This window comes from Manis pentadactyla, chromosome 1 (genome assembly GCF_030020395.1).
Source record: "Manis pentadactyla isolate mManPen7 chromosome 1, mManPen7.hap1, whole genome shotgun sequence".
NCBI classification, from domain to species: domain Eukaryota; kingdom Metazoa; phylum Chordata; class Mammalia; order Pholidota; family Manidae; genus Manis; species Manis pentadactyla.
This window is the reverse complement of record NC_080019.1, coordinates 128,148,185-128,173,562: the sequence shown is the minus strand read 5'-3', so window position 1 is coordinate 128,173,562 and position 25,378 is coordinate 128,148,185. Positions and strand designations below refer to the sequence as shown.

The 25,378-nt window shown below is 36.2% G+C and overlaps 1 protein-coding gene across 11 annotated transcripts in view; it reads left to right on the top strand.

Annotated features, from left to right (window-relative positions):
* JAM2 (junctional adhesion molecule 2) overlaps positions 1-25,378 on the top strand; it is a 55,635-nt gene that overhangs the window by 18,925 nt on the left and 11,332 nt on the right. For all 11 annotated transcript variants that reach the window (XR_008997408.1, XR_008997410.1, XR_008997409.1 and 8 more), the window contains exons 2-6: positions 12,959-13,024; positions 17,844-17,951; positions 19,673-19,825; positions 22,078-22,280; positions 24,804-24,903. Coding sequence is in view for 5 of the 11 variants with exons in the window: in XM_036875122.2 (XP_036731017.1) it covers positions 12,959-13,024; positions 17,844-17,951; positions 19,673-19,825; positions 22,078-22,280; positions 24,804-24,903 (630 nt within the window). In the remaining 6 variants the exon portion in view is untranslated. The remainder of the gene's footprint in view (positions 1-12,958; positions 13,025-17,843; positions 17,952-19,672; positions 19,826-22,077; positions 22,281-24,803; positions 24,904-25,378) is intronic.

Genomic DNA, 25,378 nt, shown 5'->3' with positions numbered 1-25,378 from the left:
CTTCTAGTATATTCATGTGTATGCATTTATAAATTTAAATATATATATTTCACTATATTTTTTCCTTTTATTTCTGTTTAGTATTAAAATAATATTGTATTTCTTTTTCCAAGTTTTATATGTACATACATACATATATATACAAATAAACATATCAAGTGTTATTACCTGTAAATTTTGTTTTAGGATAGTGAAGGAAGCATCAGAAATTTATCATAAAAAGAGGTTCTGATAATGTTGCAAACCAACCTATTAAATTACATGTACTTCATCACCACACTAAATTCTTCAGTTTGTGGCAGTCAAACACAAGAAATTCATTGTCTTTTCTATTTTTAGAGAACCACTTTTCCATTTCCAAGGTTAATTTTTAGATGATATGGGATAAAAAGATGGGGGAAAATGTTAAAATAACGATTTCACAGAATGTGCTGAAGAACTGTGTAGGTATGTGTACACACATTTCAAACTAAAATATGTCATATTTTCCTTTTATACGTAGTTACGGTGAGGATAATTGAGAGTTATGCAGTGTCAAAGCTACTTTTAGACTTTTGTTCAAGAGTCTACAATCGTTTAATATTATCAAAGAAATGTTATAACTAAAGCTTAGTACTTTATTTTAATTCTACTGGCATTATTTGTGGGTCTATTATGGCGTGTTTTGCTAGATTAAGAAAACACAGTTTATACTATATTTAAAATATATTTTATATTTATATTGATATATAAGTGTATATAATCATGTATTTATATATAAAATGCAGTAAGAAGTTTATACATCTGATTTGAAGACAAAATATATTCAGTTTTGTCTACAACAGACATTTATTTAACTGTCTCCTATTGTGTGTTAAATATGATGTAGGTACAAACATGTACCATACAGTTTCTAATATTATCATTTATCATTATGATACAAAATGAGTAAAGGCCTATAAAAAGTGCTATATCAGATAAAAGAAGGGCTGATAATGTATAGAAGGACGGAAGGGCCAGGGAACTTTATCTTTGCTGACATTTGAGGGGGACATTGAATTATCCATAGTTCTCCATTTGCATCAGGAGTGTTGAAGGAACGGGGTTCCAGGCAAAGACAATGGATAAAGCAAAGGTCTGTGGAGTGCCAAGAGCAGTGGGAGTCCCACGGAGAAGAACTTGAGCATAGGGTTTGTGGGGAGCAGTGACTGAGGGGGAGGCAGGGAAAACAAGAGCCAGTTCTGAAAGGCCATTTGATGAAATTTGGAATTCACCCTGAAGACAAGGGGAGACTTCTGAAGGGAGCTTAGTATGATTAAATGATACTTTAAGAGCCCAATTCTTGTAGTAATGAGGCAGATGAATCGCAGACTTGTCCACATCTACTTTCATCCTAGCTGTTGAAAGCCAGTTTCTCACCTGGACTCATGATACTTCCAGTCTCCTTGGGTTTTTTGTGTCACTCAGTTAACCCCTCTTAAATATCTTCAATTTATCTTCATTACTAGCTATTTTGTCACAGGCTATAAACATGTACAAATCTATAATTTTGAGTTGGAAAGAAACCCACCATAATTCTATAATCAAACATCTTGAATTGATGGTCTATATTATCTCCATAGTTTTACTGACCATTCAGTCCACTGCAAACTGTCCTTTTTCCATGCTATTGAAATTGCTATCATTGTTTCACCAATAATTTACTCGTTCCTAAATTCACAGTTTTCAGTCAAAACCTTACCTGACCTCTCTGGAAAATCAAACACTGTTGATATTCCCCCCTTGAAATTCTGCCTATCCTTGACTCCATGACATCATTCTGTCCTAGTTTTTCTTATTTCTCTGAATGTCTCTTCTCAGTCCTCTTGGACGTTTTCCTCTCTTGTTTAGCTCCAGTGTTTCATGCTCTAAATTATATTTCCCCTTGGCGATTCACAGTGCTCCTTAGCATGTTAAAAGCTAGAATAAGTCCTACAATAGAGAACTTTAACTTGTTAACCTAATGTATCTAAAACCTCTATACTGTGGAACCCTTACCCTTCTATAAAATGCTGAATGTTCAATGGCCAGTCTGAAGGAGAGGAGACAGGAAAGGAGCTTCAGAGAAGAGAACCTAGAAAGGAGTCACAAAAGCCATCAAATATGACAGATCATAAAATGCTGTTTAACTCTGTCCAAGTGGATTGGAAAGGAGAATTCCATAGATAGTCAAGATACTATTTAGAGCTTTGACAGGACAGCTTCCTAGAGATGGTGAGACTAAAGAGGGGCCTTCAGAGAATCTTAGTGGAGCAGAGACAGAACCCGAAGCCCAGTCCCCACTTCCCCACCACATGAAGATTGTGAAAAAGGCCAAGAAAGATTAAATCAACATGTCCCTTGTCCATGAGGATATAGACATAGGTCTAAGGAAGGTGTTAAGGTTTAAAGATGAGTGATTGACTATGTAAGACTGTTTTAGATCAGTATTCTCAGAACATAAGTGACTATGGAACATTTAAAAAAAATACGATATGTTGCTGAACCTCCAAAAGGAACTGTTAAGATACAACACACACTTGTATTAAAATACAGATACCCCCAAATTAATTTATTACAGTAATTCATTGTGATGTTTTTATGAGAATTCTCCAGAGGAACAGAATCAATAGAATGTGTATATAAATAAAAAGATTTATTTTAAGGAATTGCCTCATGCAATTAAAGACACAGGCAAGTCCAAAATATGCAGAGTGGGCCAGCAGACTGGAGAGCCACAAAGAGCTGATGCTGCAATTCAAGTCCAAAGGCTGTCTGCTGGCAGAATGCCCTCTTGCTCAAGGACGGTCAGTCTTTTGTTATATTCAGGCCTTCAACTGTTTGGATGAAGTCCACCCACATTAGGAAGGGCAATTTGCTTTACTCAAAGTCTACTGATGTTAAGCCCATCCAAAAACACTCTTATGGAAACATCCAGATTAGTTTTTGACCACATATCTGGACACTGTGGCCCATCTAAGTTAGCACAAAATTCACCATCACAATGCTATTTTAAATTGTGTATCAAAACTTTATAAAAGGAAATAATTTTTATTTAAAAAATAAAACTTCTTACTTGTATTATTAAAATTAGAATGTGTATTAATTTTAAAAAGATATTTTAGAAACAAGGACAGTGATTCATGGCTTTTAAAATCACATTTTATTTGCTCAGATATTTTTGCTGTTGACTCATCACTTTTTGTATCAAGCATATTCATGTTTAATTTTTGTTTACAGCCTAATATGAAAATTGATTCTGTATGCTGATGCTGTGATAAACTAAATCTTTTTAGTTTCAAAATTAGCTGCTTCAAAATCTTTCACTGATTAATCTTGTGCAGCTCATCCCTTAATTTAAAAAAATTAAGCATAGCTCTTTATATTCCATTTTCATTTTCTCCATAATTAACTTCATTTCCATTCATTTGGCAAATATTTATTATCTCCTACATATCAAGCATTATTTTTGGTCCTTGGGATATAAATAAAGAAAATAAAGACCCCTGCCCTTAGTGCATAAGTTCATAATATAGTATGTTAGAAGATGAGAGATGCTTTGGAAAAAAGAATAATCAAAGCAGGATTAAGGGAATCAGGAGTTTGGAAGGGAACAGGTCAGATGAATGTGTGGCTGCTATATTAAATAGGGCAGAGTAAACTTCATTTAGGAGATGTCTTTAGAGCAAAAATTTGAAGTTAATGGGTATCCAAAGGAAGAGTCTTTCAGGCAGAGGAAACTCCTGTTTTGAGGATAAACAAGGAGGCCAGTGTCTCTGGAGCAGAGGGAGGGAGGAGCTGAGGAGAGAAGTCTGAAAGGCAATGAAGCCAGACTGTGTAAGGTCTTCTAGGCCAGTGTAAGGGCTTTTACCTATGCTCTGGAGAAAATGAAGAACTAATCCAAGGTTTTGAGCAAAAAGAGTGCTGTGATTTGATTGTGCATTTTAAAGGATAACTCTAGCGAATGTGTTGAGATTAGCGGCTGGAGAGGCAGAATAGAATAGGCAGCCAGTCAGTAGTCTATTGCAATGATTCAGGCAGAGATGATGGTGCTCAGAGCAGGTGACAGCAATGGAAGTATTGTAAGAAGCAGTGAGATTCTGGGTGCATTTTGAAAATTCATCAGGATTTGCTGATGAATTGGATATGGGCTATAATAGGCAGAATCATTAAGGATAACTGCAAGTTTTTGGCCAGAACAAGTGGAGCATAATAGTGTTGCCTTCATCTAAGGTGTGGAAGGTAGAGCAGGTTTAGAAAGAAACATGAAGTTTGGATATAGTGTTTGAAATGTCTTTTAAAACTTCAAGTGGCAATGTTGAATAGGCATTTGGATCTGAGTCCAGAGTTCAGCAAAGTCTAGACTGGAGATATACATTTGGGAGTTGTTAGCATCTGGAAGTTCTTAAGGCCAGGAGTCTGGATCATACCATTAATGAAGGAAATATGGACAGAGAAGAGGAGATGCCAAGGATAAGATCCATGAGAAGGAAATCTAGGAACGTATGTTGTCTTAGATGTTAAGTGTGGAAAGTGTAACAAGGTAAAGGATGTGATGAATTGTGTCAATTAACATAGTTAGGGAAGGCTTCATCATCATAGATCATGTTTTACAGATGAAGAAACACAGCCCAAAAAAACCTGTAACTCTCCCAAACATGTCATAACAAGGACAAAAGAGAAGGTAGAATTTAAACTTAAGGCTTCCCACTAATGACAGGTCAGCCACTGTAATGAAGAAGATATACTAATCATTTTTTTTAAAAGGAAGAAAAATATATAACCCTAACAATTCGTTCTCTATTTTTATAATCCATCCCAGTACATAGTTATTGTTGAATCATTTATGAAACACTAAATTTGCATTGCAACATTGGATAAAAAGCACTGTGGAGTGAGAGGAGAGGAATAAATAATAACTATTTATAGAGAATCTACTGTGTGATAGGAAGTAGGCTAAGCAATTATGTACTTTATTTAGTTTGATCCTTAACAACCAATTCAGGAAGGCATTATTAGCTTCATTTTACCTAAATGGAAACTATGATTTAGAAGGTTAAAGCTGTGGTTTGCCCAAGGTGATGTGACTAGTAAGTAGTTCACAGCACTGGTTTTCAAATCTAGCTAAGTCTCTTTTCTTCTCTATCACTTATGATTTCCTGAAGACAAAGTGTGGCCCTGTTTCCATCTATTATAAAGACAGCCCATGTTTATAGCAGACTGTCTTTTTCTCACCCATCTGGACTTTAATGTTGCTTTTTGTTTAATTTCAAAAAGCCGCACTTGAAAATGGTGGTGGTGGTGGTGCAATACTATTTATCACTTTATCCCAATGGGTAAGAAGTCAGTTCTGATACCACCTCAACAAAAAATTCAATCCTAAGACCAATTTTACATAATTTCAAAATATCTGGTTGCTCATGTCACAAACCCAATCATCTTCATACTACACAGGATACCAAACAACCATTTCGCCAGAATGATGCTGTGACAGTTAGGCTTTTGCCTACCATTGTAGGACACCAATACCTTTGTCCATATTTTTAATACTTGATCTGCGTAAGTTTCAAAAATTGGATCACTAATAGCACAGACTCATTTCATGATCATTCCAGGAAGCAGCTCTGTAGGCCCCCTGATTTGAATGTATGTAGGTTAGTCAGTTCAGCTGCTCTAACAAAAAATACCATAGATTGGGTGGTTCAAGCAACAAACACTTATTTCTCACAGTTCTGGAGGCTGGAAGTCCCAGATCAAAGGTGCTTCAGCGTCAGTGTCTGGTGAGAGCCTGCTTCCTGGTTGCAGACTGCCAACTTGGGTCTTCACATGGCTGAGACGGGGAGAGAGCTCTCTGGGGTCCCTTTCCTAAGGGCACTAATCCATCAGGAGGCCTCTGCCCTCATGCCTTAATCACTTCCCAAAGGTTCCAACTCCTAATACCATCACATTGGGGGTTAAGAATTCAACATAAATGGTGGGACATAAATATTCAGTTGTAATATAGATGTTCACTAAACCATTTCTTCCACTAAACAGTGCGTTTTGGTGTTAGCTTACTGCTGGGTGTGTTAAGACCAGTTTTGAAATAAAACAGTGAGTTGGAGAACTGCCTTCATCAAAAAACCCCAGAAATTATAGTCTCTGAGAAATCAGGGCAACTAATTCTGAGCAAACTTGCCTGACAGTTGTAAAATATGACACTTGAGCAATGCCAGAACATTGTTTCCATGCCTGCACTTCAAAATAAGTGGTTCTTGTTCCTCTGGCTTCCTGAAGACTAAGCAAAGGAAACATGGAACAACAATAAGCTGGGATGGTTTCCCTTAGTTTTAAAATCTCTTCTGGCAACATTTATGGTAATAGAATTTAATTAATAACATATGTATGTACTGTATGGGCTTATGTTTTTATGAATCATCCCACAGGAGAGTTGAAAAATAAAATTCATACAACTCTCATATTTTAAGAATTGAAATTTGATAGGGCATGCCCTAAGTTGCTAGTCATATAAAATCTTCAGGATTTTAAATGTTGCACTATCGGACTTTATTACGGGTGGACAAATCTAGAAGGCTAAATAAACTTATTGATAAGGAAAAGCCTATAGTTGTGTGTAGAGATGGACTATTTGAGCCCTCACTAGGAAAAAAGTGTTCAAATATCTTATTCTTGCAAATTTTACAAAATGTGCACACATTACTAGGCCCTCCCTGACCCTCTCTAGCACCTTAGGAGCTGCCTGTGCAAGGGGGGACCCCAAAGGGCTCCTAAAGGGAGGCTTATGCCTCATTAAATTCATGCCTCCTTTTATGTGTCTGTTCATTATATTTTCTAAATCGTCTAAGCAGAGAAAGATTGAAAACATTAGCAATGCTTTATCATCATTTGAGAAATGCAAACGTAATTTGCAGGTTTTAAATTTAACGGATTGGTGATTATTACGAATCTTTTTGAAACTTTTTATGCTAATCCCTGCAAAACAGATTTGTATTCAAACTGCATGTTCATGCTTTCAAGAAATGAGAACATTTGGTACATTAAGTTGTTGTTATCCCCCAAATTCATTCAGTAAGGTGGAATTATAAAAGTCTGAGGATAAAAAGAAAGTTTAAAACAAACGTCTATATAGGGTAATGCATGAAAAGAGTTTAGTAGATGGTAGAGTTCTACTCACATAGTCTTCTCACATAGGTTGTTTATGTGGATTTTTAAATATAAATGATGGCAGAATAACCGTTTCATTATCCCCTGACCCAAACAGCCACTGAGGAATCTGTATGTGTATCAGTTGATAGGACACTTTATGTAGGGAATCTTAGGTTCACACATTTTGTGCAGGAATTCCCAGATTCTCCTTGGATTCTTGGAACCCAGATTCAGAACCTTGGTTTTAGATTTGCCCAGAGGTGATCAAAACTCCAGGGGAATGATTTACAATACCTACTTCCAAAAATTGTTTATTTGGCAATTATATTAGTGTGTTTATTTCTGCTGAGAAACGTAACTGTCAAATATGGCCGTTGTTCTAGATTTTTCATCTTGAAAAACCACATTGAGGTTTAGGAGTTAGTCACTACAATTTCAGACTAAAGAACAGTAAATAATTTTAAATAAAAATGTCATCAAGCTATCAAAGCCTGATACACCATCTCTGCTATAAGAATATGGCAAAGACCTCCCCAGATCACATCAGTGAGAAGAGATACACAGGTTTATTATTCTTCACCTCTCCCATTTTAGTGTTCTTAGCCATTACACCTGTGTCTGTTTTGATATCTGACATCTTTGGTAATGATTACTTATACTATTATAAGTATTTATACTTATACTATTATAATATTATAATTATTATACACTAATAAAGTTTTAGGGCTGTTTGTTTTCTGCACCTTAATCCTATGGAGAACCAATTAAAACACAGAATGGTCAATATCCATGCCTTCCATTGAGTATGTGATTCTTAATAGCATCAGTTACAGAAGCTGACATTTATTCATCTTGTCTTGAGAGTCTACTGGATTTGAATTGACTATTGTCATATATCTAAAATCCATAGTTAATGCCACTGGTGAATGAATTGTGTTTGACTGCGATTGTCACTTGGGAAATATCCGAGATCTCAGAATCCTAAATGGCTTCCTTCATGTCCTAGTGGGGAGTAGCTGGTGAGAAATTCAGCCATTGATAGTTTTTCAATGCCACTGGCCCCCATTAAACATTTGGAGATGTGCTTAAAGGACATTTCTTTGAAAATTTTGAGAATTCATTTTACTGTGAAAAGTTACTTACTTCATCTCTCTCTAATATCACCTGAAAATTTTAATCATTCAGTTGTTTAGGTAATGGAATACCCTGAAAGTTTCCCTAAATTTACTAATGCATGTTAGTTTGTATGAAAAAAATTTTATACTCAATTCTGAAACACCATTGTCCTTGTACTCAAATGATTAAGAAAAAAAAAACAGAAAAAAGGGGTCATAAAATTTTTGTGCAGTATATAATAAAAATATATGCTTTATTCAAATTAGTTCATTCACCATAAACATTTGCCCATTAACACTTTCACCATTAAATGGCAATTTGTTATATACTTTCTGAATAATATCTTTACAACGCTAAAGATTGAAGATGGATGTGAAGCCATCTGCAGAGTGTCTGACAGTATCATGTTTGGTACTTTCTTACAATGCCTTGTGCTGATTTGAAAACTGGTGGGAGGGAGGGAGACAGATCTGTGGAACTATACTAACTAGATGTAGATCCATACATTGGCTTTTCTGCTTTCTAGTGCTGTAACCATCAGCAAGCTACCTAACCCCTATCAATAGTCACATTTGTCAAATGAGGATATTAACAGAGTGGAGTCATATCTTACTTAGAGGTTAGGTTCTTAAGGGGAAAATTTATTTATAGTCAAAATCACCCTTAAATTCTTTAGGTCATTATTAACTCATCAGGACACCAGCCATGAGTAGCTGTATAGTCAAGCACATCTTTTATTTCCTTTCACTTTGGTATGGCTTCCCTTTCTCTGAAAATAGGATATCAGTGTCTCATTAAGAGAAGAGCCAGATGTCCAGTTTGAGGGACTAGAAGGATATATCTATGTGTCTGTCTTTCATTCCCTCTCCCTCTTTTCTTCTCCCCTCTCCTCTCCCTACTCTCAGACCGGCTATGGTTGAGTGGTAATGAGATAGATGAGTATATTATCTAACTCCTAATTCCTGCCACATTGGGTTACTTTCTACCCTTATAAATATTTATCCATAAAAAATACTGGATGGTATTACTTTATTTGTTGCTGCTAGCCCTTTGCATCTTTTCTATATTTGTTAGTATAAAAATGTATATCAGAGATTGCCAAAATGAAATGGTTATTAATTTTTATTTTTGAAAACTCATGAAATAACTTATATCCATAGTATTATAACTTGCTTTGATGCATGGTACTCTCTGTAATGTCCTATTTTTCCAATAAGTACATACTTTTTATTATCATTTGGTTCTAAGTATTTTTTATTAAGGTATCATTTATTATTCATACTCATACTATTATGAAGGTTTCACAAGAAAAACAATGCAGTTATTACATTCACCCTTATTATTGAGTCCCCCCCATACCCCATTGCAGTCACTGTCCATCAGTGTAGTAAGATGCCACAGAGTCCCTATTTGTCTTCTCTGAGCTACACTGTCTTCCCTGTGACCCCACACACACCATGTATACCAATCATGATACCCCACTATCCCCTTCTCCCTCCCTCTTCACCCTCCCTCCCCAACCCTTCCCCTTTAATAACCACTAATCCCTTTTTGGAATCTGTGAGTCTGCTGTTGTTATGTTCCTTCAGTTTTGCTTCTTTGTTATACTCCACAAATGAGGAAAATCATTTGGTATTTGTCTTTCTCTGTCTTTCTCTTCTCTGACTTATTTCACTGAGCATAGTACCCTCTAGCTCCATCCACGTTGTTGCAAATGGTAGGATTTGTTTCTTACAGCTGAATAGTATTCCATTGTGAATATATACCACATCTTCTTTAGCCATTCATCTACTGATGGACACTTAGGTTGCTTCCATTTCTTGTCTATTGTCAATAGTTGCTGCAATAAACATAGGGGTGCATATGTCTTTTTGAATCTGAGAAGTTGTTTTCTTTGGATAAATTCCTAGGAGGGGAATTCCCGGGTCAAATGGTATTTCTATTTTTAGTTTTTTGAGGAAACTCCATATTGCTTTCCACAATGGTTGAACTAGTTTACATTCCTACCAGCAGTGTAAGACGGTTCCCCTTTCCCTGCCTCCTCACCAGCATTTGTTGTTCCTAGTCTTTTCTAGGTTAGCCATCCCAACTGGCATGAGGTTCTGTAATGTCCTTTTAAAACAAACAAGAAACTTCCATAACACGTCAGTTTTTCCTAAGCATATTTTCAATAAAAAGTGTTAATCTGAACAACACTTTGATAGTAAATTTAAGAATTGTGATAGCATAAATATTTATTCTTAATCAAACCATATTATTTTAGATAAATAATAGACATTGTAAGAACTTTTATTCTTATAGTTGGGACAAAAGAAACACAAAAGTTTTCATTTGACTAGGAATTCCTTTCATTTGACTAGGAGCTGGAGTTAACAGTTATGAAAATAATCATCTCTTAACCTGTTTTATGAACTTCTGCCAGCAATTTTGGAACACATCCATAACTATTAAAGATGTTTTGTAGCTAACTTTAAAACAATTGCTGACCTTAACCAGCAGACTTACATGACAATTTTTGTTTATTTTTGTATTAACTTATTCTGGAAAAGTGAAGAAAAGATAAACATCAGTTCAAGAAAGCAGCCAACAGAGACTTTTCCTAACATCTGTTAGTAAAATGTTGATACAAAATCCAACATTATGTTTTCATTAAAAGAGTTACCAGGTGCAAGTTAAAAAAAAAAAAAACTGGATTCTAAGACTAGAAAGGCTGGAACAAGGTAGAAATCTTAAAATAAATGCATTTTTTAAAGATTTGGAGCTTTTTATTTAAGTAAGTTCATCATAAGTGACAGTGTATTTTAAATACTTATTAAAAGCAAACCTCAAAGAAGGTTGAGGAAGCAGCCATAGCTGTAAGGAGAAGACTTTTAAGCTAATCCCCTTTATAATTTTTTTTCTTCATTGTTTTGCCAGTCCCACCAGTTCTCTCTTTTTTAGTGTCTGGGACATATTTTTTTCCTAAATATATAAATATAAAATTATGAGGAAAATAATAATATTCCTGAAGTTAACAGTTGTTATTTTCCATAGAAATTCAGTGATTTTTAAAAATTTAAGAAATCTTTCACAAAGGAAGTAGCAAGTAGAAAACTGGAATTGAGAAAAGGGGAGAATAATTGACCCCAGTCCTAAATCTTCCCATCTCAGATTGAACTAACATTTGCTTCGAAAAGAGGCCCAAGCCTACTGAAGAAAATACAGGCAGCTCAGTGTTTGAAAAGTTCAAAGATAGGATGATGTGGCAGGAACAAATAGTATCTTTCTCTGTTTTGCCCAGGTTTTTTCCTCAACTGGCTTCTAGGGAATATAAATGCTCATTGTTTGGTCTAAAAAGTGTACTAAAAGAGTTAAAAAAATCACAACAAATGTCAGTCATAATCAGAACTTCTCTGAGGGCACTACTTTACATACTGCTAAAGGAGAAAATGCTCTGTGTTATTCTGATTTTGAAATAATCAATGCCAACCCAATAATGTATACTTATAACACCTTCCCCAAAGAATTACTTGCCTGCAGGAACCCTCCATTAGTATCAGTTTGATCTGACCCCATTTACTGGATTCTCCTCATTAGTAGACAGTAAGGAGTGGTTCCATTTATTTGTTGAACAAATACTGTGCCTTGCTTTATGCCATGCACTGTCCTAGGTGTTCGGACTGTATCAGAGAACACAACAGGCAAAATTCTTGCCATGGTGGCATTTGTATTTCAGAGTTATATACTTAGAGGTAGTGATTTAAATTATTTTTAAGCGTGATCATTAAAGTTGATGTCATAAGAATGACATCCACAAAATGAACTAACATAAACTGGTACATATCAAAGGTTGATTTAGAAAGTTTCAATTCCTGGTTCTGCCACTTTGTTATTTAAATCTTAATCATGCCTGTCATACCAAGTCATTTTGAATATCAAATTTCATCCAAAAAATGTATGTGAAAGTACTGTTTAAAATGAAAATTTCTGTATGAGTTTATAAGAGCCATGACCCTCTCACCACCGTCAGTCATCATGTCACACTCTCAGATCACACCAGCCACCGTGACCAATCAGTCATTTCAATCTATAGACCAATCCTGGAAAACCACTGGAATATTTGGGGGGAAAATAAAGATGTTCTGTTTGCATTTTACATAATTTTATATACAAAGTTTATGTGCATTATATACTATATATACATTTCATAGTCAAAATATGTTGTGGCTTATTTCTTTATGATATGATATAGTTAGGGCTAAGTTCATAAATCCATATATACCTTTAAACAAGCCACAAAAGTAATTAGATTTTATTTGCAGGAGGCAATACCTGTGACACTAGATTGCATATTTGGCTGAATTACAGACATAAACTCGTACTTAACAAATGGGCTTGTGTGAGTATATTGTCTGTGAGGGGTCCTAACTGATTCATTGTTTCTGCTTTGGGAAAGGAAAGGGCAAAACCACAATACAGAAAATGGCAGAGACATATATGGTCGGGCTTGATTTTTCTTACTTTGATATTTTAAAACTCAAGTGTTACAAACTGTGTGAAACTCACCAAACTTGAAGCCAGTTTTCCTTAACATTGCATCCCATTTAAATTTTTAAAATGGCCTTTTGTACTGTTTTAATTATCCTGCATCTAGTTTTTTTGTCCTACATTTCTGTTTATTAAAAATTGACATTTTTAAAATCCTGTTTTAATCTTTCAGATCATAAGGCCTATGGATTCTCTGCCCCAAAAGACCATCAAGTTGTCACAGCAATAGAGTATCAAGGTAGAGTACCTTACTGGTTGTGGGGTAAATGGAAGTTTGCACCCAAACACAGACCGTGTTGGTTAAATGACTCATGAGTATGATGCATGGGATATCTTCTATTTGTTGGGACCCTCTGTCTTACACTAATTTTTCTGTCTGAAGTGCCGCTCCCTGCTGTTTCAACCTTGAGAACTTTCTCCACCTCTTCAGTGGAAATGTTGGGCATTTGCTGCAAGACCTGATCTACAAAGATGGTCTCTTACTATGTAAATTATCTTCAAATCTAAATTGGGAAATTGGGAAATGGCAATATGCAAAGTTTCTGACCAGCTAGATATGGTTAATGGAGATTAACAGTGCAAATCCCACTCTGTTTAATGTATTTCAGATGACATTTAATATAGCCTATTTTGGGGTACCACTTTGTTATTTATTTCAGCTTCTTAAAAATATTTATAAGGGGGAGTTGGTCTTTAATGGGTATGAAGCTTCAGTTTTGAAGATGAAAATGTTCTGTAGAGTGGTTGCCCAACAGTATGAAGATACTTAACACTGTATCATAAAAAATTATTAAGAAGGTAAATTTTAAGTTACAGGTATTTTACCACAATTTAAAAAATTTTAAAGCTCCAATAACCAAGAAAAATGTAATAAGGGCTTTTATAAGTTTACTTCAAATAATGACAGTCTTCTACTTTTCTCAAGGATCTTTTACCTAGAACACAATAATACTAGGCAACCAGAAGAATTACTATTTCTTTTTTATTTATTGGAATAAATTTGATATACAATATTATTTTGGGGTTTCAGATGTACAATGTAGTGACTTGATAATTATATATATTACTAGCTGCTTGCCACAAGAATTACTTTTTCTTAAATGTGATGCTTGTTTAGGCCAGGGATCATGAACTTTGAAGAATAAAGTCCTGACTATCTGATCCCTCTTCTTCAAGCATGTCTTAGGTTCCTAGAGTTGAAGACAGATTAGTTTGAAGGAAAGAGACAAAGATGAAAGAAAAGAGCTTAGGTGAGGAGGGAATTAAACGAATTAGTCTTGAACCAGCGCTTACAACAGCACCTGGTATGTAGTGTTAAATATGCTTGTCCAGTAAAAATATCCCATAATAAGAATCAGCCCATCATTCAAAAGTAACAAACCACTTAAATAGGTGGTTTAAGAAATAAGAAAATAAGAAAAATGAAATAATTATAAAATAACTTAACAAATCACTTAGATAACTATTTAGGTTAATCAAGTTAAGTCCTAATATTTTACATGATTAAGCTAATAAAGCACTCATTCTTTATCATGAAGTAGTTTTAAATAGGGGAAGTGGGAAGATAAAATTGATGCTTGGGAGTGAATGGAACTATGGAGCATTCATAGGGAGGATCAATGGGGCTGCACAAGATGCCAGAAAGGAGATGGCCAAGGCCAAGCGAGTGAGCACAGTGAGAGGAAAAATGGGTCAGGATGTGACGTTAATTTCTCCTACTTTTTACTTCCTGGAGGTTCTCACTGTTGGATCAAACTGGATATCATGGATAGCATCTCTGCCAGCCAGCTCTATGCCATGATATCTGAATTAGGGTACCAAAATTATGTTTTTTAGTTCTACATTGCTTTTAAAAAACTTTATTGAGGTGAAATTCACATAACATAAAATCTACCATGTTCCACTGAACAATTCAGTGTGTGGTGTAACTACTACCTCTTCTACTTCCAAAACATGTCCATCATTCCAAATTAAAACCTTAAACCATTTACCTTACTTTTTAATGGGTGTTTTATTTTAACATAGAAAATCTTTCTATAATTTATTGCAATCAAATGTTCATCTTATTCTCAAATAACTATTTTTTGTTTGTCTGTTTGACCTCTGCTTTTAATTAAGAACTACATTTTGATTCTATTTTTTATATGTGCCCAATCATGCCAACTTGGCTCTTCATAAAGCAAAAATAAATTTCTGTCTTCTTCCACATTTTAGTTTTAGGATATTTTATGCCATAACTTAATTTTAGGTATAGTCTAAAGTCTTTATGATTTGTGTGTATGTGTATGTGTGTTCCACCCAATGAACTCAATTTTTTGTCTCTCGTCTCTGTAATGTCAGCAAATCATGAAATCCTTCCTTATTTTCACTACTGCTATTCTGTATCACTTCCCATGCTAGTACCAAAAGCAGGATGAGATCAAAATAGGGGCAGTTCTGCCACGTTTGTAAATTATATGAGCAGCCTTATGCAGAGAGTGTCTAACCCTGAGAGCTATAAATCAGATTGCATCATAATGTAAGTTGGTCACGGGGATGGTAGTACGGCATGGAAGATATGGCCAGTGGTTCTGTGACATCCTCCTATGTTGACAGATAGTAACTTCACTAGTGGGAGTGAGGATTTACTAATATGGGTAACTGTTGAACCACTGTGTTGTTGTATACTTGCAACCAGTGTAAGATTGTTAATCAGTGATACTTCAACAACAAAAAATCAGAGTGTAATAACATGCTTTTCTCCACACTTTGGTAGTATTGATTTTCTTTTTGTGTTATATAAACTTTTGATGATTTTTAATTTGAGCAGATAGCAGAACAGAATCCTAGAAAAATTAAAACTCACAATGATTCTATGTAATTCCTAAAAATTGTTGCTAATGCTAATGGTTTTTCTAAACAAAGAATTATCTTTTCTCCATTCAAGTGAAACAAATTTTTGGCAATGAAATAATTATCTTAACTAAAAAACTTGGTGCATTTTTCTATTTTAATATGCCTTGCTTTGAGAAAATATGATTTGTGTCTATATTACATATTTGCTATATTGAACAAAGGTAACAGGCTAGTTCAGATTTGAGTGTTTTTAGGTAATTTGCGATGTATGAAGTATGGATTTCTGTCATGTCAAGCAAGCTAACAACTACAGCTAAGAAGTTCCTCCCAGCGAAAAGTAATAATGACCATTTATGGAGCATGTGCTATGTACAAATTACTGTGGGTACCCAAGTATATAAATGCATTATCTCATTTAATCTTTACACCAACTCTGTGAGATGAGTTCATTTTACAGATGTGAACATAACATTCAGGAAAAGGTCAGTAATTTTGCCCAATATCACACACCTAGTGCATGGCAAAGGCTTAACTCCAAAGCCTGTGTGTTAATCTACTGCATTATGGCATAATATACCTGAGATCTAGATGCAGAATTATGCTGGCCACGAGTGTTGAATTTTGACTAGAAAGAGGGGAGTCCATGGTAGCTTCTAAATTCACTTGGTCCCTTTTCCTCACATGTTGACCCCATGATTCCAGTAGATGTAGTGTTTCTCACAATTCTGGAGGTCAAGGTTTTGGCACCTTGGGATTCAGGCACTGGCTGTTTCCTTTCTTGGAACCCTCCCAGAGTACCACGTGGTTATTTCCAAATTTAAATTCTAAGGGACTGTCATTCAAATTCTAAGGAATGCTAATCCCTTCTTCTAAGTCTTTGGCCAAATGTTATCTTCTAAGAAGTGAACTCTAACCACACAGTTTTTTTTAAATTGCATCCCTGTCACGCAGCACTCCCAAACTTCCCATGCTCTGATCTACTCTATTTTATTTCCATATACTCATCACCTCCTAATGTACTACATAATTCACTTAATGGTGTTTCTTGTGTGCCTGGTTCCCCCTGCAAATTTTAAGATCCAAAAGGACAGGGGTCTTTGTTTTGCTCACTGATGTAGCTCAAGAATAATGTTAGACACACAATAAGTATTCAATAGGTTGGACAAACTGGGCAGATCATTTCTCCATATTTTATGTGGTCAGTGAGAGTGAGGCTGGAGTGGTGTCATTACATTTAGGAAAATCATTGATTTCATTTTCAGATACATTTCTGCAGACATTTTTCACAGAGCAGTGAGGACAGAAATCAGGAAGAATAATTCACCAGGAGGGGTGTGTGTGAGTGTGTGTGTTTGTGTGTGTAGTTAAATATATGAGGCAATGTGATTTTTTTAAATATAAATTTATTCCTAAGACCTAGGAGTGTGGGCTAAAAATGAGTGTGGGTGTGTGTTTAATTGTTGGAAACTCAACAAAATACGGGAAGGAAACCTATCTAAAACTCAAGACTCCGGAAGGTCACCACCCATTCTCCTTCATCAACAGAACAGAATCATGTTTCCTCAGACAAGTCCCTCAGCACACATTTGTCTCCGTAGCATAATTGTAAACATGTCTGTAAAATGATCTCTTTGTTATGTAAAACCAGCTTTAAAAACTTTAGGTATTCTTGAAAACAACTTCTGGGTGTTTTTATTTTTTTTCTCCTTGCCTTTTTCTGCCCTACTTTCCCTTTTCTATTATCTTTTATTCTATTTCTGTATTTCTATCAATATATGTGGCATTAAAAAAATTTAGAAACTACATAGAAAAAAAAGAAAACTCATAATTCCATCATAGAAATCATCACTGGGTTAATATGTTTAAATGTGCTTTTTGTCCATATCTATCTGTATGTTTTTAATAATACCTTTTTTAAATTGTTTTCTATGTCCAGGCATGTGTGCTTGCATACATTTTTGTATTTGAAGACTCATGACAATTCTATGAGATACTATCTGATTTTACAGATGGTAACTGAGACTCAAGAACTAGGGAATATAGCATAGTGTCACACAGTTATTGTGTAGAAGAGCTATAAGGCTTTCATTTCATCTTTGGGTTAAGCCAACATGGTACTTGTTGAGGTAATTTTTGAATGAATGGATGGATGGATGAAAATATAAAGGAATAACTTAAGGATGTTTAAAAATTTACTTAAGTATCTTTGTTATTGCTCCTAGAGGTTATTTTAGCCTGTAAATACCCAAGGAAGACCACTTCCTCCAGATTGGAGTGGAAGAAACTGGGGAGGAGTGTTTCCTTTGTCTATTATCAACAGGCTCTTCAAGGTAAGAAGCGGCAGACCTGACGAGGTGAGAGATCAAGATCCCCAAGTACAGCCAAATCCTTTAATTTGCAAATGAGAGCAAGGCATGGCTGATTACTGAAAATGTGTTTTTGTAAGTGTGAGGTGAAACCAGCAGTGGCTGAGACCCAGAATGCGACCACCACAAAAGCAGAAGGCAGAATAGAAGCAGGCGAACATCACAGTGGACCCTCATTTCTCAGCTCAGTCCTAGCCTATGAAGTACATTGTGATTGTTCTTGCTGGCCCAGAAGATTAAACTTTTGAGACAAAGAAAGATGGTGCAGGGTTGGACAGAGGGTCACTGCGTGCTGAGATAGCTTTACCCTGTTTTCACATCACCATCTAGAAAGCTCGGCCTTGCCTGAGAAGCTCAGAGAGCTAAGACTTGTAGAAGGGTCAATACCTTCATCCAGTGCATTCCTTCTTAATTTTTAATTTGTATTACATTTCTTTCTACTCCCTTGTCTTCCTGTTGAATATGTAATGAGCTTTTAATTTAAAGTGTTAATAAACATAGATAAAATGCTATGATGTCTGGGATTTCCTTCAAAATGACCCAGTGGTTAGAGGTACAGGTGTAATGAGATAGGCCATGCATTGATTACTGTTAGAGCTGGGTGATGGGTACGTTGAGGTTCACTCTACTATATAGTATCTCAAATTTTGTGTATGCTTGAAATTTTCCATCATAAATATTTTAAAAGTTGGAAATGTAATTTTAAGAGTGTAATAACATGTCACTATTTAAAAGTACTGCATATTGCAGCTGGCCCTTGACCAACACGGGGATCAGGGTCACCAACTCCCATGCTATCAAAAATATGTAACTTTTGACTCCCCAGAACTTAAATACTAATATCCTGCTGTTGACTAGAGACTGTACAGCTAACATAAACAGTCAATTAACACATATTTTATATGTTATATGTATTGTATACTGTACTCTTACAATAAAGTAAGCTAGAGAAAATGTTTTTTCAAGTTGTCAAAAATCTCCATAAAAATTTTCCAATACATTTATTGAAGAAAGTCCACATTTATATAAGTGGACTGTGCAGTTCAAACCCACGTTGTACTTTAAAGAATTAAAACAAGTGCTCTAATGCTTAAAGTTCATAGATAATTTAAAATATCTCTCGGTTCTTACGTGTCATGATAAATACTACAGACAACGGGTTGCTAATAACACATCTGTCTTTACTTATATGTTCTACAGTTGCCATTCTGGCACCTCAACATTGTACAAAACACTGTTTTAATTCCATACACATTACTGTCAAAAATTAGCCAAAATAATGTTCTTAAGACCTCCTCTCCTTTACTTTTGTAGTAGTATTATGTGGGCCACCACACATAAAGTTACTCTTCCAGCTAATTAAGCTAATCACTTCAGTATCTTGTAAAGATGGGAATATTTTTATAAGTATACTAGCAAGGGAGTGAGACCAGGAAAGAGGGTTGAATTCTTTAAAATAAAATATGGGAATTGGAACTGAATGTTCTTTTGTGAGCAGTATGTCATTCTAAAAAAAGGAGAAATTTGAAATAGCAGCAACATATATACATAACTTTTAAATTTTAAATTGAGTTTATTAATGGGAATATCAGTGCTTTGGTTACTGAATAAAGGGTCTTGAGGGGGGTTATATGTAGAAAGTTATATACATTATTACTAACATCATTGTCTTGTTTTTCTGAAAGGTGATTTTAAAGATCGAGCTGAGATGATAGATTTCAGTATACGGATCAAAAATGTTACAAGAAATGACGCTGGGAAATATCGCTGTGAAGTTAGTGCCCCATCTGAGCAAGGCCAAAACCTAGAAGAGGATACGGTCACTCTAGAAGTATTAGGTGAAGTGCTATAGCTGTGTGATTACTGTTTCCCGCCCTCCTCCCCATTACCCGGCCCTGGTCCCAGTCAGTAAAGTTACCACCAGCTCCTTTCCTATGGAGAGGCTATTTCTCCCTTCCCCTCATTGGCTGAAATTCTACATTACTAATTCATTATGACAAATTCTCTTTTCACTCAAGATTGAGGTAAATCTTAATGATCTTATGAGTGCATTTCCCCTATGAGTTCATTTTCCGATAGCTTTCAGCTTATGAAGTATTTTCCTACTGTGTAAGCTTGTATCACATGAGATGATAGAAAAGCAATAAAAAAAGTAGGCCAGCAGAAATATTAAAAGTTATTTGTCAAAGAAAAGAAATTAGAACTTATTGTGCAACTAGTAAGTGTTAGGCTCTTTCACATATGTAATTTTACTTAATCTTCACTGACAATGGGATTTTTACAGATGAGGAAATAGAAATTAAATGATTTTCCCAAGTCTACGCAGCTAGTAAGTGTCTGGACCAGGATTTGAATCCTGATGGGGTCAACTCCAAAATCAATATATTTAGTTACTATAAGTACCCCAGATAGATATTAACAGCTCCTGATGACAATTGGTGGAAGAACACGACCTTTTCTTCTCCAAACATGTTAGTATAAACTACCAAAGAAAGAGAATAAAATAACCCCTCTTCCTTTTCCTATGCAATCCAAACTCTTTTTAAACTACTAGTGATTATAGAACAAATTTAATTTTGAAAATCTTGCAAGAGAATCAGCTGGTATGTCTTCCACTGCTATGCAGCAGATGACCAAAAACTAGCAGTTTAAAACCCATTTATTAGCTCACAATTTTATAGATCAGAAGTCCAGCATGGTAAGTCCAACATTATAAGTAAGGCTGGTGCTCTGCCCCATGTATCACAGGCTGAAATCAAGATGTCAGCCTGGCTGAGGTTGGGGAAACAGCTTTTGCCAGGGTCATGTGTGTTGGCAGATTCCAGCTCCTCGTGGTTTTGGAGGTGAGGCCCCTGTTCCATGCTGGCTGTGAGCAGGGGTCTGTGCTTAGCTCCTAGAGCCACCACACTCCTTGCCATGTGGTCCTCTACAGTCCAACAAAAGCATGTTGAATCTTTCCTGTTCTTTGAATTTGTGACTTTCTCTGCTGTGACCAACCAGAGAAAACTGCTCTTAAAGAGGTCATGTGTTTAGGTCAGACCCATCTATATAATATCCCTATCTTAAAAGACACTGGATTTGGGACCTTAATTATATCTCCAAAATACCTTCAGAGTAATACCTAGCTTAGTGTTTGATTGAATAGCTGAGAGAAAGGATACATATACCGGGGCTAGGGAACTTGGGGTACCATCTTTGAATTCTACCACAGACAGTTCTGGTTTTCCTGGATTTGAAGGAACTTCAAAGTGAAGTCTGGTTTACTTTGTAAATCCCTGGGACCAGAATAACCTAACTTCAGTATTGTTTAACTTGGCCAGCATGAGATTTTTAGTTTGAGTTATTGGGCCTAAAAAATATACTTAGGTTTGACTTCTTTTGAATATAGTTGATAATAATACATTAAAACCATTGGTGAGGGAAAAAGTAGAAATTGTTTATGCAAAAAGGGGATAATTATTGTAGTAGCTAATGTAATGCTTGCTGTTATAACAGGTAAAACCCTGAACTCTCTGTGAGTGGCTTAATATTATAGAAATTTCTTTCTCATGTAAGTCAAGTCCAAACACTTGGGGCAGAGACAGTAGTGGTGGAACTATATTGTTTCACTTCATGAAATCATTAGAGACCCAACCTAGTGTAAGTCTCACATCTTTAACACATAGCTTTCTGAGGTGTGGACACCTACTTGGTAGTGGATGGGGATAGAGAGAGTGACTGACGCGTTGTTGTACACCTGAAACTAATGTAATGCAATGCTGTTGTCAACTACCCTTCAATAAAAAAAAAAAAAAAAAAGAGAGAGTGACTGAATGGGGACTCACAGAGGAGGCTTTTATGGATCAGGCCTGGAAATGGCATGCGCTACTTTCCCCATCATCCATTGGCCAGAACTCATGCAATTACCCTATCTGGCTGCAAGGGGGCTGGTAAAATGTGGTCTGGCTGTGTGCCCAGGAAGAAAGGAAACGGGTCTCTGGGACAAGTAGCAGATCTCTATGCCAGGTGTCCACTAATTCCATCTTTACCTGGCTGTTAAAATCCTTGTTTAGCTTATAAATAACCAGTATCATTTGACTTCCATCCTCAGTGGCTCCAGGAGTTCCGTCCTGTGAAGTACCCAATTCTGCTCTGAGTGGGACTGTGGTAGAGCTGCGATGTCGGGACAAAGAAGGGAATCCAGCTCCTGAGTACACATGGTTTAAGGATGGCATTCGTTTGTTAGGAAATCCAAAACTTGCCTCCCAAAGCACCAACAGCTCATACACAATGAATACAAAATCTGGAACTCTGGTAAGGTCATTTCAAGTACTGGCCTAACAGCTGTCTTGCATTGGGGAAAAAATATTATTAGGACTAAAGTAATGGCCAATAGAGGGCTGATACCATTGCTTGGTAAGTGGAAAGAGGAAGGGGCAGCAGTGTGCGCCCAGAGAAGTGATGGAACAGGCTGCTACAGGATATGGGATGTCAGTACAGAGGAGTAAGGTGCTGGGGGCATGACGGTCTGCACCACGGACCTGAAGCAGGCCAAGTGTGATTCATGATGAGGGACCAGGCCACTCACTAGAGCTGCCATCCTGGCCTCAAAAGGTAAGTGCAATCTCATCTTTTCAGTATCTGGGAATTGCATGAATGCTCTCTTGGGGATGTCCTGACCCCAGTGCCAGCCATGTGAGAATAGTAACTCTTGCCAACCTACAATAGGATGTCTGTGTCATTAAACTCTTCCATGACTAGGCTGCCAGCTATTGACCCTCTGACTTGAGTATCTATTACTTTAGATTTAGCCCAAATTTTCTGATCAATTGAAATGCCTTCCTAGGACTACTGACAGAAACCTATAAATAAAGTAAGCTCTTAAGGTTAATGACATTTAAAAATCAAGGTATTTTTACCTTTTCGTCTCTGACTTTCCAGGTTAGAGGTCAGGGTAAAAAAAAAGAAGTTTTTTTTTTCATCATTCAAAGTAATAGAAAATACCAGTTTTAAAATGTCTGATTTCCAATTATGCAGAATCACTACCAGGGCCATTATCAAAAAGTCTTAAAGGCATAGTAATTAATGATTTTAGAGAATTTTAAAAGGAGTGTATAATTGTTCCCCTTCATTCCTTCAATCTGTAAGTGCACAATGTCATTTTAAAACTAGATTCTCTGACAAATAATAAAGCATATTGATAAAGTGGTAAGTAATAAAGCATACTGATGGATGTGGCTACTGCCTGAGGAAGGCTGTGCTCTGGCCCTTTCAGGTGTCAGCAGGCTCAGTCAGCAGGTCCGAGTGATGTTTACACTGAGAAACTGGGCAGAAAACCTGCCGTCACACTCTGCTATATTTACTTTTCAAACTTATTTTTTCTCAGAGCAGGTGATAAAAGCCCTGGGGCACATCTGAAATGATATAGATTCACTTTCCTCAGTTAGCCTCAACCCTTGAAATATCTCATGATGTCAAAGGGAGGCACCAGGGCAGAACTGGGATGGGTTATTTTCTGAGAAATGAGCAACAAAGACTTCATTGTAGGATGATAATGATTTCCTTTTAATTACCAGTTATAATGTGCTGGAAGATCATTTGGGGTTTTAGTTAAATCTATTGTTTATATGCAGCATTGGCCTTGAGTTTGTGGTGAATATTTTTAAAGTAGTCTGGCTTTTAAGACAGTGAGAGATGATTCCATAAAGTGAAAATACACAAGGAGATGCTTTCTATCCCAGTCTGTTGAAGTATACAGAAAGAAGAGGCATGTAGGTAGTGGGTAAGGGGAAGGGAGAGAGGAAAAGGAGGTAACAGATCAAAATCCTGGCTGTTCTTAGGAACATATATTGCATGAAAATCTAAGACAATGCGGAGATGCTCCTTGGAGGTTCATGGGTCTCTTGGGTGTGGTCCGCAGTGACCTGAGGTATTGAGTTGTGGCAAGAGGGTGCTGAAAGAATGAGTCTCAGCACTCTTCTTAGCTCTGCACTGGTCCTGGCAGGATACTTTAGGGTGTCCAGGACCCACTGCTTTCCGTCTCTACTAACTAACTAACTTCCATTTATTCATCTATCCCTTCTTCCCTCTTCCCTCCCTCCCTCCCTTCCTCCTTTCTTTCTTCCTTCCTTCCATCCAACTATCTCTCTTCCCATGCTTCTTTATCCCTCCTCCCTTCCTTAGAGAAATTCTCCAAGGGGATAAAGTTAGTAACAATTATGAAGCTGTTTATATCCAAGTCTTACCTTTCAGTTGCTTTGACAGGAAGTGCAAGGAGCAAGGGTTGGACTTTTCATTTTCATCTTTTCAGAGTTTTCAAAAATTCTATAATCAATAGAATTTTTATTCTAGGAACTACCTTGATTAAGATTTTTTTAGCCCCTAGGCTACTTCCTGGTAGTAGGTCTGGCTTTTAGGAGGAAGTGTTAAATGTGTGCTGCCACAATGAACTCACTATGACGTAGAAACTGCATTAGGCCTTTTAGGGCAAGGAGGCCTTCGTTTACAAATGGTGTCTCCTAGAAATTAGAAATACCTGCTATACTCAATACTTCCATGTGCTATAAACTTTAAAAAACATCCACTGCCTTCCTAACTGTACTGCTTTCTTGTATCACACAGAAGAGATATTTCCCCATATATATTTGTCTTTCTCTGTCAAAATAAACAGGAGGCCCAGCTATTCACTCCTTGAAGGTATGGCAGATTTTTTTATGCAGTCAAGATATAAAGTCCTACAGAAAGACCAACTTAATGGTAAAATTCAAGGGAAAAAATTGTTTTAGGAGTCTACTTATGAATTTACTGCTTAAAAAATATATTTCATTCCACAAACAGCAATTTAATACCGTTTCAAAAGTGGACAGTGGAGAATATTCCTGTGAAGCACGGAATTCTGTTGGCTATCGTAGGTGTCCTGGGAAACGAATGCAAGTAGGTAAGCATGAATATTGGGAGAAACAAATGGTTTGCAATTAGAGCATGCAAATATATGGGAATGGGAAGGAGCAAGGTATAGGAAAGGGCTGAGTGATATGAAGAATAAACCCGAGTAATGTTTAAAATTGGCTTGACAATGTGTTGCAAGAAGCAAAGCTTCTGTTTTTAATTTTTAATCATCTCCTAATATTTAGCATTACACTTTACAAATATTGGAGTTTTTTGAATAATTGTTTTAAAAAATATTCTCATCTGAACAATCTTCATTCAAACGAAAGATAAAAGTCTTGTGAGTTCTTCAGGGTCAAGGATTTGGTGTGTGTGTAGGGGAGGCAGGGTTTGAATTCTGGCTCCATCGTTTACTAACTACATACTCTTGGGCAAATTATTTAATCTCTGTGCCTTAGTTTCCTCAAAATGGAAGTAGTAACATGCTGTCTTCATAGAGCTATTATGAAGATTTAAATGATCAA